Source organism: Ictalurus furcatus, chromosome 16 (genome assembly GCF_023375685.1).
Source record: "Ictalurus furcatus strain D&B chromosome 16, Billie_1.0, whole genome shotgun sequence".
Classification (NCBI taxonomy): domain Eukaryota; kingdom Metazoa; phylum Chordata; class Actinopteri; order Siluriformes; family Ictaluridae; genus Ictalurus; species Ictalurus furcatus.
In genome coordinates this window covers 20,989,568-21,004,805 of record NC_071270.1, presented here as the reverse complement: position 1 = coordinate 21,004,805, position 15,238 = coordinate 20,989,568, and the positions used below count along the sequence as shown (strand labels likewise).

Here is a 15,238-nt window from a genome sequence, read left to right as displayed (position 1 = left end):
GGCTGTTTTAGCAGGACAGCCCACCTCATCAGAGCCATCAGTACAGTCAGGGCGCCCATCACACACCAGAGATCGCACAACACACTTCCTCCTATCCTTACACTGGAAGTCACCTAGAAAATATTTTTAATAGTTTAATAAAAAAATAAAAAAACCCTCACAACACCACCACAATAAAACACCTGAGACAGTATGGTGTTAAATATAAAATCGTTCCATCAGCAACAAATACCTCTTTTTGAACACGGCTCTACACAAGCAGCTTCATCTGATCCATCAGGACAGTCTTGTGTTCCATCACATAGCCGAGTCTGTGATATGCATAACAACGTCCCTTCACACAAGATAGAGGGTCTTATACAGTTCACTCGTGGAGAGGACACAAGTGCATCTGAGGAAAGAAGTACATTGGCAAAAAGAAAAATTTAAGTAGCACTACACAGATCAACTTCTGCAGAGCACAACAAATTTAATGTGTCCAAAAGGAACAAACTGGTATGAATTAAGTCATAACCAAATTAGTAACAGTGTCAAGAGGTACTGTGAGTAACATTAGTACACTCAAGATATGGTACCAAGAGGAACTGACAGGAAGCGCCAATACTGCTAACAAGAAAGCAGCAGAACTTTGCCACAAACACCCAAGCATATATCTTTGGTTGGAAGCCTCTTCTCTAGGTTTATAATTCACAGGTCAAATTTCAACTAGACTGGTCAACCATACAAATGGAACAATATAATTAGTTTTATTGCCCCAACATAGCATCACTGTATAGAGAAAAAAATAAAAAATAAACCAAGAGAATTACAGACCTTGCTGCATTTCCTTCAGAGCTACGATTACACCAACAATGCCACTTTCCAGAGTGACTGCCTTCACACGTGTCCCATCTTGCCGCTTCCACAGCGTGATGACATCATTGAGCAGAGTCACCATGTACGGCTCATAGGCAGCTGCAATCAAGCCTGGAAAAGTCCATCCTTCACCAGCAGAGTATTTTCTCATCTTCAGAAGACTCATTACTTGCAGTTCTGTAAGGGTGTTAGAAATGCTGTTGGTGCCAAGTCCGTGAAAAGACCTGCATGTTTAAGTCATTATCTTTAAAAACAAAATAGCCAAACAGTACAGACCATTTTGCAAGCTCCAAAGGAAGCAGTTTGCTTTCCTGTCGAATACAATATTGCTGATGCTTTTGTCCTCAGAGCTGTAGATGGTCTTTGCTTTTCCACCCAACAGGCCGAGCTTCATGTTAATGATCTGACCATCCTCTAGCCAGTACAACTGACCTCGTTGCCAATCCACAAACAAGTCGTTGATCTCACCACTTGCCTGGTACAACTGGTTTGAAGTGCTCTGATCAGGGAGTATAATATGGGTGGCACCAACAGAAAGTCCATCACAGGACACCCAATACACATTTCCAGTCTTCTGGTCGACTCGGACAGTGCACACTTTAGAGAACAAAAACCCAGTTCAGATTTTCAATAATGAGATCACCAATAACAAATACAAGTAGTGCCACATACCAGGCTTTAGAGTTGGTATATATTCAGAGCGGCCCTCTCTGAGCAATCGAGCCTTCACATGGCCTGTAAGGTTGGTCCAAATCACCAATCCTCTTTTCCAATCCATGTCAAAAGTCTGAATATCCTCGTCAGAGAAGATTATAGATTTTACAGGACCATCTGTTGTAAATTCCAGTGTGTTTATGCTTGTTGGTGACGCATAGGCAAGTTTAAAACCTACCACATAAGAGAAAGGTTTAAAAATAAATTTTTTTTTTTTTTAAATACAAAAAGAAGTTCACCAATTTGTGTGGACAATCGTCGTCATCATTTTCATTATACATGGATGAGAGCACAAGCTAATGGATTAAGAGTCAATTTTATACTCAACATATTGAATATTTAAGAATAGTTTAGCTGCAGTGGATAATGCACACAGTTCCCCATAACATACGTTCACATGAACCATCCTGCACAGGAAGCTTTCCCTCAGAGCACGAGCAGGTGAAACCAGTAGGGCTGGTTAGAGAGGGCATGCAGAGCAGACAGCCTGACTTTCTACATGGAGAAAGACCTGTTGTGCACAAACACATTTACACAACAGTATTTCACGCATTCAGATCAAGTAAAACCAAATGTACCGGTGAAGTAGACCTACCTCGAGGTTGCTGGAGTTCATGATAGACCATCATGGTTGTTAGTTCTCCCTTCAGAACAAAACTCTTTTGACTAGGCTGGTTTTCAGGGGCTTGCCACAAACGCCTGTCATCAGCCCAGTAGAACCAGCCATTGAACACAGCCAGATTCTGAGCGGTCCGTCCTTTAAAGAACTCACGAAAGGTGTACCGTCCTGTACCATCCACCTTTACTGTCTCAACTGACTGCAATGGTATTTGAAAATATTAAAACACCAAATATGATGTCACCAGATTGTCTTTAAAACATACTTTAAAAGAGACTAGTTCGTAAACACTGGAGTTCATATAAATAAATTATATTATATAATGTGTACACAGATTCCTTATCTTCGTGTATCCTCATATTACTAAGAGATACAATAATAGAATGGAATTAACCAAGTAAAAAGCACCTACCTTTTTAAAATCACTTAGCCAATACAACCTTCGGGCTGCCACATCTAATGTAAGGCCTCTCGGTGACTGTGCAGTGACTGCAACCAGTGAGGTCCTCAAGAAGCCATCCATCCCAGCTTTCTCAATAGTCATTAGGATTTTTGGTCCTTTATTAATCCAAAACATGGTGCTATAAAGAAATAGGAATAGTTGTAGAGGTCTCAGCATATCTAGCCAATAAATGAAATCACAAACATGCACACCTTTCAGTGGGAAGTAGGACCAAATCTGCTGGATCAGTATCTTTGGACATGACTAGGTCAACAGCACTACCATCAGATGCTCCAGTATAAATGCCTTTTAGCTCAGAGCTTGTCCAGTAAAGTTGCCCACTGAGCCAGTCAACAGCTAGAAACCTAATGCCAGTCTGACCTAAACAGAAAATAATTTAGAAGAGACATTAAAAGTGCAGCTCAGCCATCCTGCAAACATGGTCATTTCAGACAAAATTAAAATGTTTCACTGAATTATTAAAAGGGATACTCAAATATCTCGACATTCCCCACATGCACACAAAATGATACATATGCCACTAAACTTTAAGCCTTTACCCACTGCAATGTGTGTGGCTGTGCCTAGGCAGTATAAACCAAACTGAGTGACACTAAACTCATTACAGCCAGTGCAAGCAACCGCATTCCACTTTCAAGTTAATATAATTTCACAACATCCAATAGAGAGAGTTAATTATCTTATGATTAACTAGTCAATTTATCCATCACAACTAACCAGTTACTTGGCTGCATTAAATGAGCAACAAAAATCCTTTTGTACTAATCCAGTGTTTTCCTACGGATACAGCAATCCTGCTTTAGATTTTACACGTTATAATCGGTCATTAAAACTTAAATTGAACCTTGTTTGCTGCTTAATTTTCAAATCTCAACCACCCAAATTGACATACGAGAAAAACTTTTGCAGCACAGAATCATTTACATTGCATGTGAAACTGTTAAAAATACTGCAACCATGGTAGACAACTCTTGTGATTAATCATCAGCCGTCTGATTTTAGAAGTACATTTCCATAGCAAAACCATCAACATATACTCCCAACAGCACAGACTGGGTCCAACTAACCTGAATAAATGACTTTGTTCTTCTGATCCTCTGTTTTATAAATGTTTCCATTCCCATCAGCCCAAAAAACAAGGTTCCTTGCAAGGTCAAAAGTCAGAGCCACTGGATTACTGTTAATCACACTGAGAGTCTTGAATGTTCGGTCCTTTACAGCAATCAAGCCAATAAGTCGCTTCTTGGTGGAAAGTAGTTTTGTGCCATTTCCTTAGAAAAAAAAGAAAAAGGAAAAAAAAGAAAGTAAACTAAGACATGACCATCAGTAGCTTATTGATGAATATTGAATATATGATTACTTGACAGTACCTTGTGCTTGGCACACATTACCACCTTGTAGTTGGAAACCTGGGTGACATGCACACTGAAAGGATCCTTTTGTATTAATGCATGTGTGCATGCAGGGTCCATAGGGCTGGGCACATTCGTCAATATCTACAGAGCAGGAAAGTCATCCACAGCACAAATGCATTAAAACATTACAACTGGGGCAATCACCACACTTTCAAGTGACTGTTAAAGCTGACTGGAAAGTAACACACCTTCACACTTGGCTCCTTTTGCGGATAGCTTCATTCCACTGGGACAAGAGCACGCTGCCCCCCAAAGCTGGTCAGTGCATGTGTGGCTACAGCCACCATTTTTATCTCTACACAGCTTACCTGAAATGTGTTTCAACAAGAATGTTTAAAGATGATTGGACAGGAGGTGTTTACTCTCCCTGCATCAAGTTCAAACAGAGGTCTTAGCTTTTCAGTCTGTGGGACTAATCAAATAAAGGTGAAGTGCCAGTGTGGAAGTACGAGTCTATAGATGCCTTTATAGCCATGAATAATCCCTAAAGGTTGTCACCCGTCATCATGTTAGCTTCTTTTCCAAACCTTTCTTCAATGGAATTTTGATACATCTGAACAAGTGAAATGCATTTTCTGATTTATTGCACATGTTAAAAGCAGAGTTGGGTGCATGGTGGAAAATAAACAAATCAGGCAGTCATACCACATGTAACAGGCTCATCTCTTCCATCAGAACACTGGGCAACTCCATCACATCTCTCTCTCAGAGAGAGACACGTTCCATTTGGACAGCGCACATTCAGATCTCCACAATGTCCTGGCACACAAGTTTTCACACCAGTTTTAGTATTAGCTATAAAAAGGCACACAAATAAAAATGGTGCATGTAAATAATTAAATCACTGAAAGAACACTGAAGCTCACCACAGCCTTCTTCATCAGAGCTGTCTCCACAATCATCAAATCCATTGCACTGGAGGCTCACTGGGATGCAAATGCTGTTCTTGCATGTCCAGTCACCCGAGAGGCAGCCCACAAATCGGCTGCAGTTTAGTTCGTCAGACCCGTCTGGACACTGGGCTTGGCCGTCACACACTACTGACCCCTTCACACACAATGTGCCATCGAAACACTCAAATTCCTCTGGGGGGCAGGCTATAAAATATACATTTTAAAACAAAGAGTTAATTTTAGGTACACCTACACCACTGGGGGAGTTTAGTAGTACAGTGAAATGAATAGGACTGTCTGAAATACATCAATTTGATAAAACTGATTGTCTAGAAAGGGGGCACTGTGGCTTAGTGGTTAGCATATTTGCCAAGCACCTCCTTGGTTGCAAGCAGTACTGAAAATCACATTATAATGAATTTTAGTTTGATTTTAAACAGCAAGCCTGGTCCTACAGTAGTCTCTTTCCACGGATGGACAAGGGTAGAACAGAGCCAATTAATAATAATCACAATTTTTAAAAGCAGCTACATAGTAGGTTCACCTGAAAAATCCAGCTATAAGCTGGTCTACACCATTTTTGGCAGTTTGTAAGTTATTTAGCAGAATTCTTCCCTTATTACCTATTAAAATTGATGGATAAACATTTGAAAACTTCTAACTGTCTTACTCTTTAAAAAAAAAAAAAAAAAAAAAAAAAAAAAAACCCACCTTAAAAGCATTGGTACCAGTAATACACAAACTTTCCTTTTTACCAGATAGTAAGGATGGTTTACCATTTTTACCAGCTTGGAATCTGGTAGCTGGTTAGACCGAGCTGATCCCCCCAGCAGGTGATCAATTGCAAGCAGATTATTTGAGAAGTTGCCATAAATTCCAACCAATAAATAAATAAATAAATAAATAAATAAATAAACAAACCACATACAGCAGTCCATCTCATCAGATCCATCCAGGCAGTCACCTGCTCCATCACATCTCCATGAGCGGAGAATACAGGCACCATCATCACACTGCCAGTGATTATTGCCACATCTTCCAGCAAACCCTGGAAAATTTTTAAAAAAAAAACAAAACAAAAAAAAAAACAAACAAAAAAACACCAGTCAGAACCACAGTGTAGAGGTCACAATATTAAATACACAACAGTGAAAATGTTAGACAGGCCTTGGCCCACCTGTGAACCTTTTTTGGCGCCAAAGTGCAAGTTCACGCGCACATTATATGGCCTCATTAGCATTTGTGGTAATAAAAAATAAAGAGCATACCAATATGCCGGTTAATCAAAAACTCAATTAGAGGCACTGTTCATTAGACGATTTTACGCCAAGTTGAAATAAAATACCTAAGCAAGTCATGTAACGTTGTAAGGCTCTCCAAACAAATTCAACGTAGAGTAAACAATCTTAATTTACAACACGGCCTTCCCCTTTTATATCTTCTCAAACTCTTCACGCTTTCTGGTATCTCTGTTACATATTAAGAAAACGCTGCAACATTTGTTACGTATTAACAGGAAGCTGTGAATAAATCATTATAATTATTATTTATTATTTTTTACCTGTAATTAAAATTACACTGAAAACAGCGGCCAGTGCAGAGCGGTGCAGCAAGCCCATCCCTGAGCCCTTGAGGTCAAACTCACCCAAACTAATGAGGAACCGCCTTTATGGGTTCATTACGATGGAAGCAACCAAGCCAAGACATGATGGGGGGGGGTCAGTACAACAGGCAGTCGGTATAATGGTATTGCCCATGATTTATTTCCTTTATTGTCATCATGGATTAATGGATTTATGCAAAATCTTGATAGATAAATAGATAGATAGATAGTGGATGAAGTTCAAGTTGATTCTAGTAGCCACTTTTCTTTAGAAACTTGGTTTACTCCACTTAACTTTTACTACATCCACTATCTGTATTGAAGTGTATTGCTGTCCCTTCCTAGCTAGCTAGCTAGATAGATAGATATTCATGGAGTTCACAGACTACAAATATCTGACTAATTCCTCAGACAGACAGACAGACAGATAAATATTTACTTGATTCCCTGGATGGAAATAAAACAAGATCTAATAACACAAATGCCATACATTATAATGATTTTCATATTTGCATTATAATGCAATTATAATGAAGTTGCATATTGTTGTAAACGTGCTACATTTATGTTGTTTATTGGCTGACAATAGTACAGTTTTGGTCACTTATGAAGCAGTCTCTCCTGGTCGATCAGAGGGAGCAGATAGGTCAGTAGGGAAATAAAGTTATACAATATTTTGATTTCTCAAAGAGATCTTTTGGTAAATACAATAACAGAATAACACTAACTCGATTTTCTCTATTTTATACCATACAAACTATATTTCATAACACATCACTTTGGCTTGGCCTTATTATTATAATTTTTTTAATCAATGATCCACACAATGTGCCACTTTTATTCCAATGGTGAATGGTCGAATGTCTCTTTTTGTTTTTCAGCTGGTGAAAGTTAATTTTAGGTCACTTCAGGTTATGAAGCAGAGTTTACAGGGCGTTGACTGAAGGCTGATGCATGGACCCGAGCACTCTGAACAGCTGGAGATCGGATGGCTTCATGAGACTCCTGCATGCCCACAGAGTGTTTAGGAGTTTGCTAAAAGGAGGAAGCACATAATTAGAGGTAGACTATGAATTTAGAGCAAACCATTGGTTATTATTAAGCTTTAGAGCATCTTAGAAGCTGTTGTCTGGGTGTGCTCTGCCTTTACGTATAATAATTTTCACTTATGATAATTGTCTGCAAAGGATGCAATGAAATCACCTATGAATATGGCTCACAATGGACTAGCACAGTAGATGTATTTGTAATATTTTACAAGCATTACTCTTTCATTTCTGGAAAACTGATGGAGGTTTTGACTATTATGCCACCACAGTGGGACAACTCTGCCCCCTTCAGGACATTTCCAACAATGCAAAAGGACACAATGGAATTAGAGATTTTTTTGGCATTCATTCATTCATTCATTCATTCATTTAAATGAACTGCTTTATCCTTGGCAGGCTTGCATTGGATCCAGAGCCTATCACGGGAACATGCTATGAAGTGGGAATACACCCTGGATGAGATGCCAGTCCATGGTAAGGCACGACACATGAAAATCCACACTAACTATAACCCGAGTTTAGGACTCAACCTGGTGATGTACAGCAGCAGCACTACCCGCTGTATCACTGTGATGCACCATATACATCAGTATATGTTAAAATGTACTTACTACAAGTATGTTATTGTCACAGAGCCAAACATCTTAGCCAAACTAAAGAAATATTATATGCATTTTCAAAAAACTACACAATATATCATTGAGGTGTAAGACACATACCACAGGGGGGTATTGGTAGATCCCAGCGTTGTTGACGGTGATTGGAACAGAGCTCTGAATCTCAGCATCTCTTGTGTTAAAGATTCTCAGGTACAGTTCTGCATTGTCCAGCTACAGTGAAAATAAGTACAATGATGAGAAAGGGTCTTTTTCCACCACTGTTGAAAATCAAAAAATATATTATGTTACATTTGAATTATGTCTAAGAAATATAAAAATGTGAACAAAATAAAAGTATTTGTGAAAAAAACACTGTATCTTTAGTGTATTTACCACATTACCTGTAAACTCATTTATAATAAAAGACTTAAGTTATAATACAAAGGCAGTTGTTATATTCTATCAATAGGCATTTAAAAAGTACTACATACTGTAATACATAAAACTACATACTGTAGCCCAAATACATTTGTTACACTATGTGCTATTCACAAGGTTTTGTGGTCAGCCACACGTGTTTTGCCACTTCTTTTATAAGTGAATTTCGAGTAGACATACTTTCTTTTCTTTTTACATGAGGAAATGTTAATATTTAATGGTAATTGCCCGTATATCATTTCTTTACATTTGGTTAAAATTATGTTGGTCCTCGAACAGTTCATGGCTCATTTGCCAAGAATGTTATAACAGGTAATTATGTCATCAGTGCATTATATATATTTGAGATAATAACTAAATAACTAGAGCACAGAGTATTTGTGGCTGAATAAACCTGTGGAACAGCATTGACTTCTGCCGTGGTCATTGAGGGTTTGGCTGGAAGCAGACGAACGGGAACTTTCCATCTCCCACTAATCATACGATTGTGATGGTCGAAGATATGGAGCTTCAGCCAGCCTCGTGGTGCTAAGTGTGTCACTTCATGTCCATAGATATCATACCCTCCTGATGCCTGCACCTGCATCACTAGAGCGATTGATGAAGCAGGCTGGACCCTGGTCAAGGAAAGACAAGTTAACCATGCAGTTTGACTTGATTGTCAAGACTTTTGTCACATGCTAAATAATTTGTGTGGGTCATTCCTTTTTAGTGGTGTCTTCTCATGTTAAAACAATTACAAAATCCAAAACCTTACATGCAACCACATCACAAAAGCACTCTGGACTCCTTGCCCACAATCACCAAAGGTATGTTTAGAGAAAAAAAGCGCTGCATTTGATGAAAAGAACACCTTTTCAACTGTTAAGCATGAGGGTCGAACTATTATGCTTTGCGGTTGTGTGGCAGACAGTGGCACAGGAAACATTGCACAGAATGGTAGAATGGATTCCAGTGAATATCAGCAAATTCTGAAGCAAATGTGACACAGTCAGTCAAGAAACTAAGCTGAAAAGAGATATGTAGAGAATATGTACGTACTATAGTGCTTAAACATGCTGTGCATGCAAGACAGCCCAATAATATCTCAGAACTAGAATGTTTCTGAAAGGAAGAGTTGGTTAGAAGTCATTAAACAAGGATAGAAAGACTCCTAGCTGGTTATAAAACATGTTTGCCGTCTGTGATATATTCCAAGGGGGTGTCACTACAGTAAGTACTGACTTAGTAGGGTGTCCAAACTTTTGTCACCTTTTGTCAGTGTATATATGATTTGACCCTATGTACCTAGGTTGCACTTGCCAATTTATTCATTAAACCTCTATACTATACAGTATTTTAAAAAAATAATTAAATTGGGCCAATTGCCTACTTAAGACCTTATTTCTTCATCCCCACCTTTTACTTTCCACTCTGTTAGTTTTGCTAAAGGAATAAACCCTCTGTGTACTCTGTCATCACTAAAAATTTATCACATTTGGGTGGGTGTTTCAACTCAGTAATATGGCTAAGTCCTAAAACCCATTCACATTTGTCATCGTTTTAATGTTGTTGTTTTTTTCCACGACACTCCGCACGTTCAAATCTGTTAGGCAAACTTACACCGGGTTTCAAGGATATTTCAAAATGTTTAAATACGTGAGATTGCAATTTAAAATATGTTATAACAGGTCAACCATTATTTTCCCACAGTGACTAATGCTGCATGTGTCCCTAGTTCCACCTTGTTAGGCCAGTGCTTCTTCACCAAAATACACACCACATGTAAATATTCTTAAATTTGTGATTTGTTTTAAATAAAATGAGGCTAATTGCGCCATAAAAGTTTTAACAAAACGGTGTCACACTCATTATATGTAACAGGCCACATTACTCTTAGACTGGACAGTTTAGTGACCAATAACACATCAACCACCCCTCTTAAATGTGTTCATTTATCTGTAAGATACATTCCAAATGCACAATTTTATTGAACATAAACAGATAAACTGCAATTAGACTGCAATTACCAAAGAAAAATATATTTTCAAATAAAAAAACAAAAACAAAAAACCTATGGTTTACCATACATAAGTTTTCACCCCCCATGAACTTTTCCACAATTTATAGTGTTTCCACAACTCGGAACTGTAATGGACTTAATTGGGTTTATTTAACAAAATGTTAGATTTGTAAACTGGTCCTGGCCTGTGGACCGTATGTTTGACACCCCTGCATCCAAAAGGCACCGCATACAATAAATGAGCCATGTACTTACTCTGGTACTGCTTGCATGCTGGCGAGGATTGCCTTTTGTTCTACACTGTGCTGAAGAGCTCTGACAGGATCACAGTAAACTGGGGGTAATATGGAGGGGCTTCCCAAACATACGTCCCCACTGTATATCCCTACCATCAGCCGACAAACTCTGTATGATGGGCACAAGCCCAAGAGGAAATCATAAAACACCACAAAACCTGTCCTGCAACAGGAACACAGAAAATTGAAATAATGAAATACATTGAAATACATTCCTTTGCTTCAATACTAAGAGATGCTATTGTTTGATTGACAATAGACTAACATTGGATCATAGGGACTGGGATACAAGCCATCTGATTTTTCCATGAGGTGTTTGGTTAAAGGTAGTGATCTGGGTTCCTCCTATGAAGATGGAGGTAAACTTTGAAAATCACATGTAACAGTAATAAAAGTAAAACTGCATGCAATTAAATGCTGTATATATATATATAAATCATGCGTGTTTATTTATTATAATTATCTTTTACCAAAGGAGGGAAGGTCACTATGGAGGGTGCCATTTTTCTGCTCATAATTTGCTTTCTCAGATGATTAATCTCAATCTCATGTTTTAACAGGTCAATGTCCATCTTTGTAGCTCTTAGCTCTGCATGTTGCACTAAACAAAACAAGGTTGAAACTCTAAATATTTGCTATATGTACTGAATTTTTGAACATCATTTTAAAGAATCAGATCATTAGGGCTGGGCAATATGATGGTATAATATCAATACTGTGATAAATTATAGCACAATAACCTTCCTTTTCTGAGATATCAGGAATTGTAAGGATTTTTATAACAAGTACAAACTCTCAATCTAAACTAAAACATTTCAAAATAAATATCACTGAACTTAGTTTTTTTTTCACAGATTGTTAGCAAATTTAAATATCATGATACATATTGTGTATTGTAGAAACGTCTTCAATTATCATGATGCGATTTTGTTTTTGTCATATTGCCTGCTTCTAAGTCAGATATTACAGTGTGGAGTTGTTCTGGAAGTTCTCTTTCTGAACTCCAGTTTCATGATTTCCTCTTCCAAGCGCTGGTTTTCTAGCTCCGTGGACACAAGTTCTCTGCTCAAATATCTTCTATTGTCCCTTTGACCTGCATAACAGCAAAAAACACCTATTATCTTAAGCGACATGGTAGCATAATAGCAATATTATAAGTATGCAGGAGTGTTTGCTCTCACGTTTGGTCTTGGGCAGAGGTGCTTTCCCAGCCTGCGTTTCTAATTTGATGGCCGCGTCTAACAAATGCTGCAGGTGAGCCAGGATTTGAGGATCATTTCCTCCACTCTGGAGATAGGAGAGGCGGAGAGTACTGCGGAATAGATTATTGCATTACATTGATGGATACGTTAGATAAAGTTCCAGTTTGCTTCATGAATCAGTTCCACAATAATATGAGTCACATCAGTGTGGCTGAAACATAGATTTATGAGGAATCTTCAATTACCTGATTTCTGTAGAAAGCACTCCACAGCTACAAACAGGTATGTATTTTTCTATTACTCTCTCCTCAATATTAGCTACATGCTGGTTCGCATCATTGCTCTGATGAATGTCGTGCCTATGAGATAATATATAGTTTTGTTATTGATGTCACTGTTTTATCTATACAATATAGGAAAAAATCTGTAACGTAATTGTTCTGGAAATACTTCAAGGAAAAATCCACCCTGAACAACTTGCATATTAATCTTTATTATTGATTTTGAAATTAAATTCTGTTCAGTTCTGATGCTGTTCCCTATAAGGGAACTCACAAGCCATACATAACTTAAACAGAGTGTTTGGGATCAGGTTGAGGGGAAGGAGAAAGCAGCTTATCAAAGTTTTCATTGCCATTGTAGTTCACCTTCTAGGCAGTAGTTGGCTCTATATGTTACAAACTGCTTCTTGAAGTCAGGATGAGTTTCAAACCCTGATCAGTTCAGCGAACTAACCCATTCTGCTGTAGATGATCCATTAGCGTCTCCAGTAACTCTGTGTTTCTCTGCTCGTGCTCTTTCAGCTCTAACAGCATTCTCTCAAGTTCAGCCACTTTCCCATTTTGAGCAGCCAACTCTTGCAGCTTGTAATCAATCTCTGCAATCAATGCAGAAATAAATGTTGGTGCTTTGAAATAAAAGACAGATTTCTGTGTAGGCACATTCCCTGCTACACCCGATAAACATGCTTTTATGGGTCTTTAAAAATGTAGGGCTTATTATTCAGAATAAACACACACTTTGCCCTTTGCCAGGGCTGATTTTTAGTAGCACTCTGTATGATTTGTGTTTTTTTTCCTGTTCATTTTTAAAAGATATATAACAGTATGGAGAACTGTAATACCTTGTCTTTGCATGTCCAGTTGATTGTGCCCATCAGATAGCACTGCATTGCACTCATGAACTTCAGCCAGGTCTCCAGTGTAATGATCTTCTGATATGTCTGAGTGATCTGTCTGTTCAAACATGCACAGTGATTTATTTACCCATATCTATACTAAATTCACTGAAATTACAGTGAAACGTAAGAAAACACAATTGAAAACGGGAGGTTGTGAAACATTTGCGGGATTGTTTATGCGTAATTCTCACTGGTTTGTTGTAAGGTTTAGTTTTAAGGTCATGTTGAGTCATCTGTACGTTCTTAACTGCCTGAGTCTTGAGCATACTCTGGTGCTGCTGATGCCTCCTGATCTTTTCTCTTATCTTCTGACTCTGTATAAAGATTTTCCAGTCATTATCACAGCAACACTGGAACCAAATTGTTAAAAATCTAATATTTTGTCTGTTCTTTTGTAACATCTTAATGATCATATAAATGCTGACAGATGATGGTGTATGCCTTTGCCTTTTCTTTATATAAAAGTGAACACAGTGCAAAATATCTACCACAAACATAACGAGAAACTATGCCTAAAATACCATAAAGAGCAATCCAGTAGCTATAAAGTTTAAGGTTTTAACAGAGTTGTACCTCTGATTGAGAAACTGCTCCAATACAAAACTTCTCCTTATGTTTCACCAGAAAATGCATGGATCTGAAAGTCATATTACACTTTGTACAAATTAATGAATCCATAATGTGGGCAAACAAAGGAAATAATAAAAAAAAGAAGACGAGAAAGTATGTTGTGGAAGTTTCCAGGCACTTTGTGTGCTGAGCTGCTCCTGACAACCAGTAGCAGGGTTGCCATGTTCAACATATTCACACAAAATTTTTTGTTTCCTATCAAAGTTAATAAGACAGAATAACTGATAAACACTGTTACTGATAAACAGGAAAGTGCAAAGTTCTTAATTCTGACAGATAAACATCACTGATGCCTGGGACAACTGAAAACTTCACAAAACAATTTTTTAAACAAGTTTTTCTTAGTTAAATAACAGTGTTTTTGGGGAAAATGTTGACTTAGTGGTTGGCAGGTGTGCCTTGTACCTCCAGGGTTGAGGGTTCGAATTGTGCCTCTGCCCTGTGTGCGCAAAGATTGCATGTTCTCCCCTGCTTCAGGAGTTTCCTCCGAGTACTCTGGTTTCCTCCTCCGGGTACTCCAGTTTCCTCCCCAGGCCAAAGACATGTGTTGTTCCAAATTGTCTGTAGAATGTGAATGTATGTGCGATTGTGTGAAAATAATGGTGGCCACACAAAATATTGACACTTTGGGCCCAATTTGGACATTTTCACTTAGGGGTGTACTCACTTTTGTTGCCAGCGGTTTAGACATTAATGGCTGTGTGTTGAGTTATTTTGAGGGGACAGTAAATTTACACTGTTACACAAGCTGTACACTCACTACTTTACATTGTAGCAAAGTGTCATTTCTTCAGTGTTGTCACATGAAAAGATATAATCAAATATTTACAAAAATGTGAGGGGTGTACTCACTTTTGTGAGATACTGTAAATTCCAGCAAGAACTATTATAACTGCTGTTATAGAACATTAATCAATCACTTCTGACAAATCGGATTGGAAAACTCAGCAGTGATGTGGTACAATCTTTATAAACTTATGGATTTTTTTGTTGCTGTAGGTAAAATGTGGGATATATATATATATATATATATATATATATATATATATATATATATATATATATAGTTAGATGTATAATTTGTTAAGGAATTATAAAAATACCATTTTAAAAAATGGACACCATTGACACCATCAATACAATCCAGCAACCCAACATCATAACAGTCAGGGGCCATGTAGTATTTTGAATTGAAAGAATGAAATAGACAGTTTAATTGTATTGAAATTAATTTGTATAACTTTTATATTAATAAGTGAAGTCTTGTGATAACCGTTATT

General features: G+C 37.8%; 1 protein-coding gene across 1 annotated transcript; it reads right to left on the bottom strand.

The window, feature by feature from the left end:
• Window positions 1–10,231: 10,231 nt before the first annotated feature.
• Window positions 10,232–11,741, bottom strand: LOC128620851 (coiled-coil domain-containing protein 17-like). The gene is made up of 3 exons (XM_053646189.1): window positions 11,417–11,741; window positions 11,212–11,291; window positions 10,232–11,109 (listed from the first exon to the last, which is right to left on the bottom strand). Exons 1-3 carry the CDS (start codon window positions 11,516–11,518, stop codon window positions 10,902–10,904), a joined length of 390 nt encoding a protein of 129 aa, XP_053502164.1. The 5' UTR covers window positions 11,519–11,741; the 3' UTR covers window positions 10,232–10,901.
• Window positions 11,742–15,238: the final 3,497 nt, after the last annotated feature.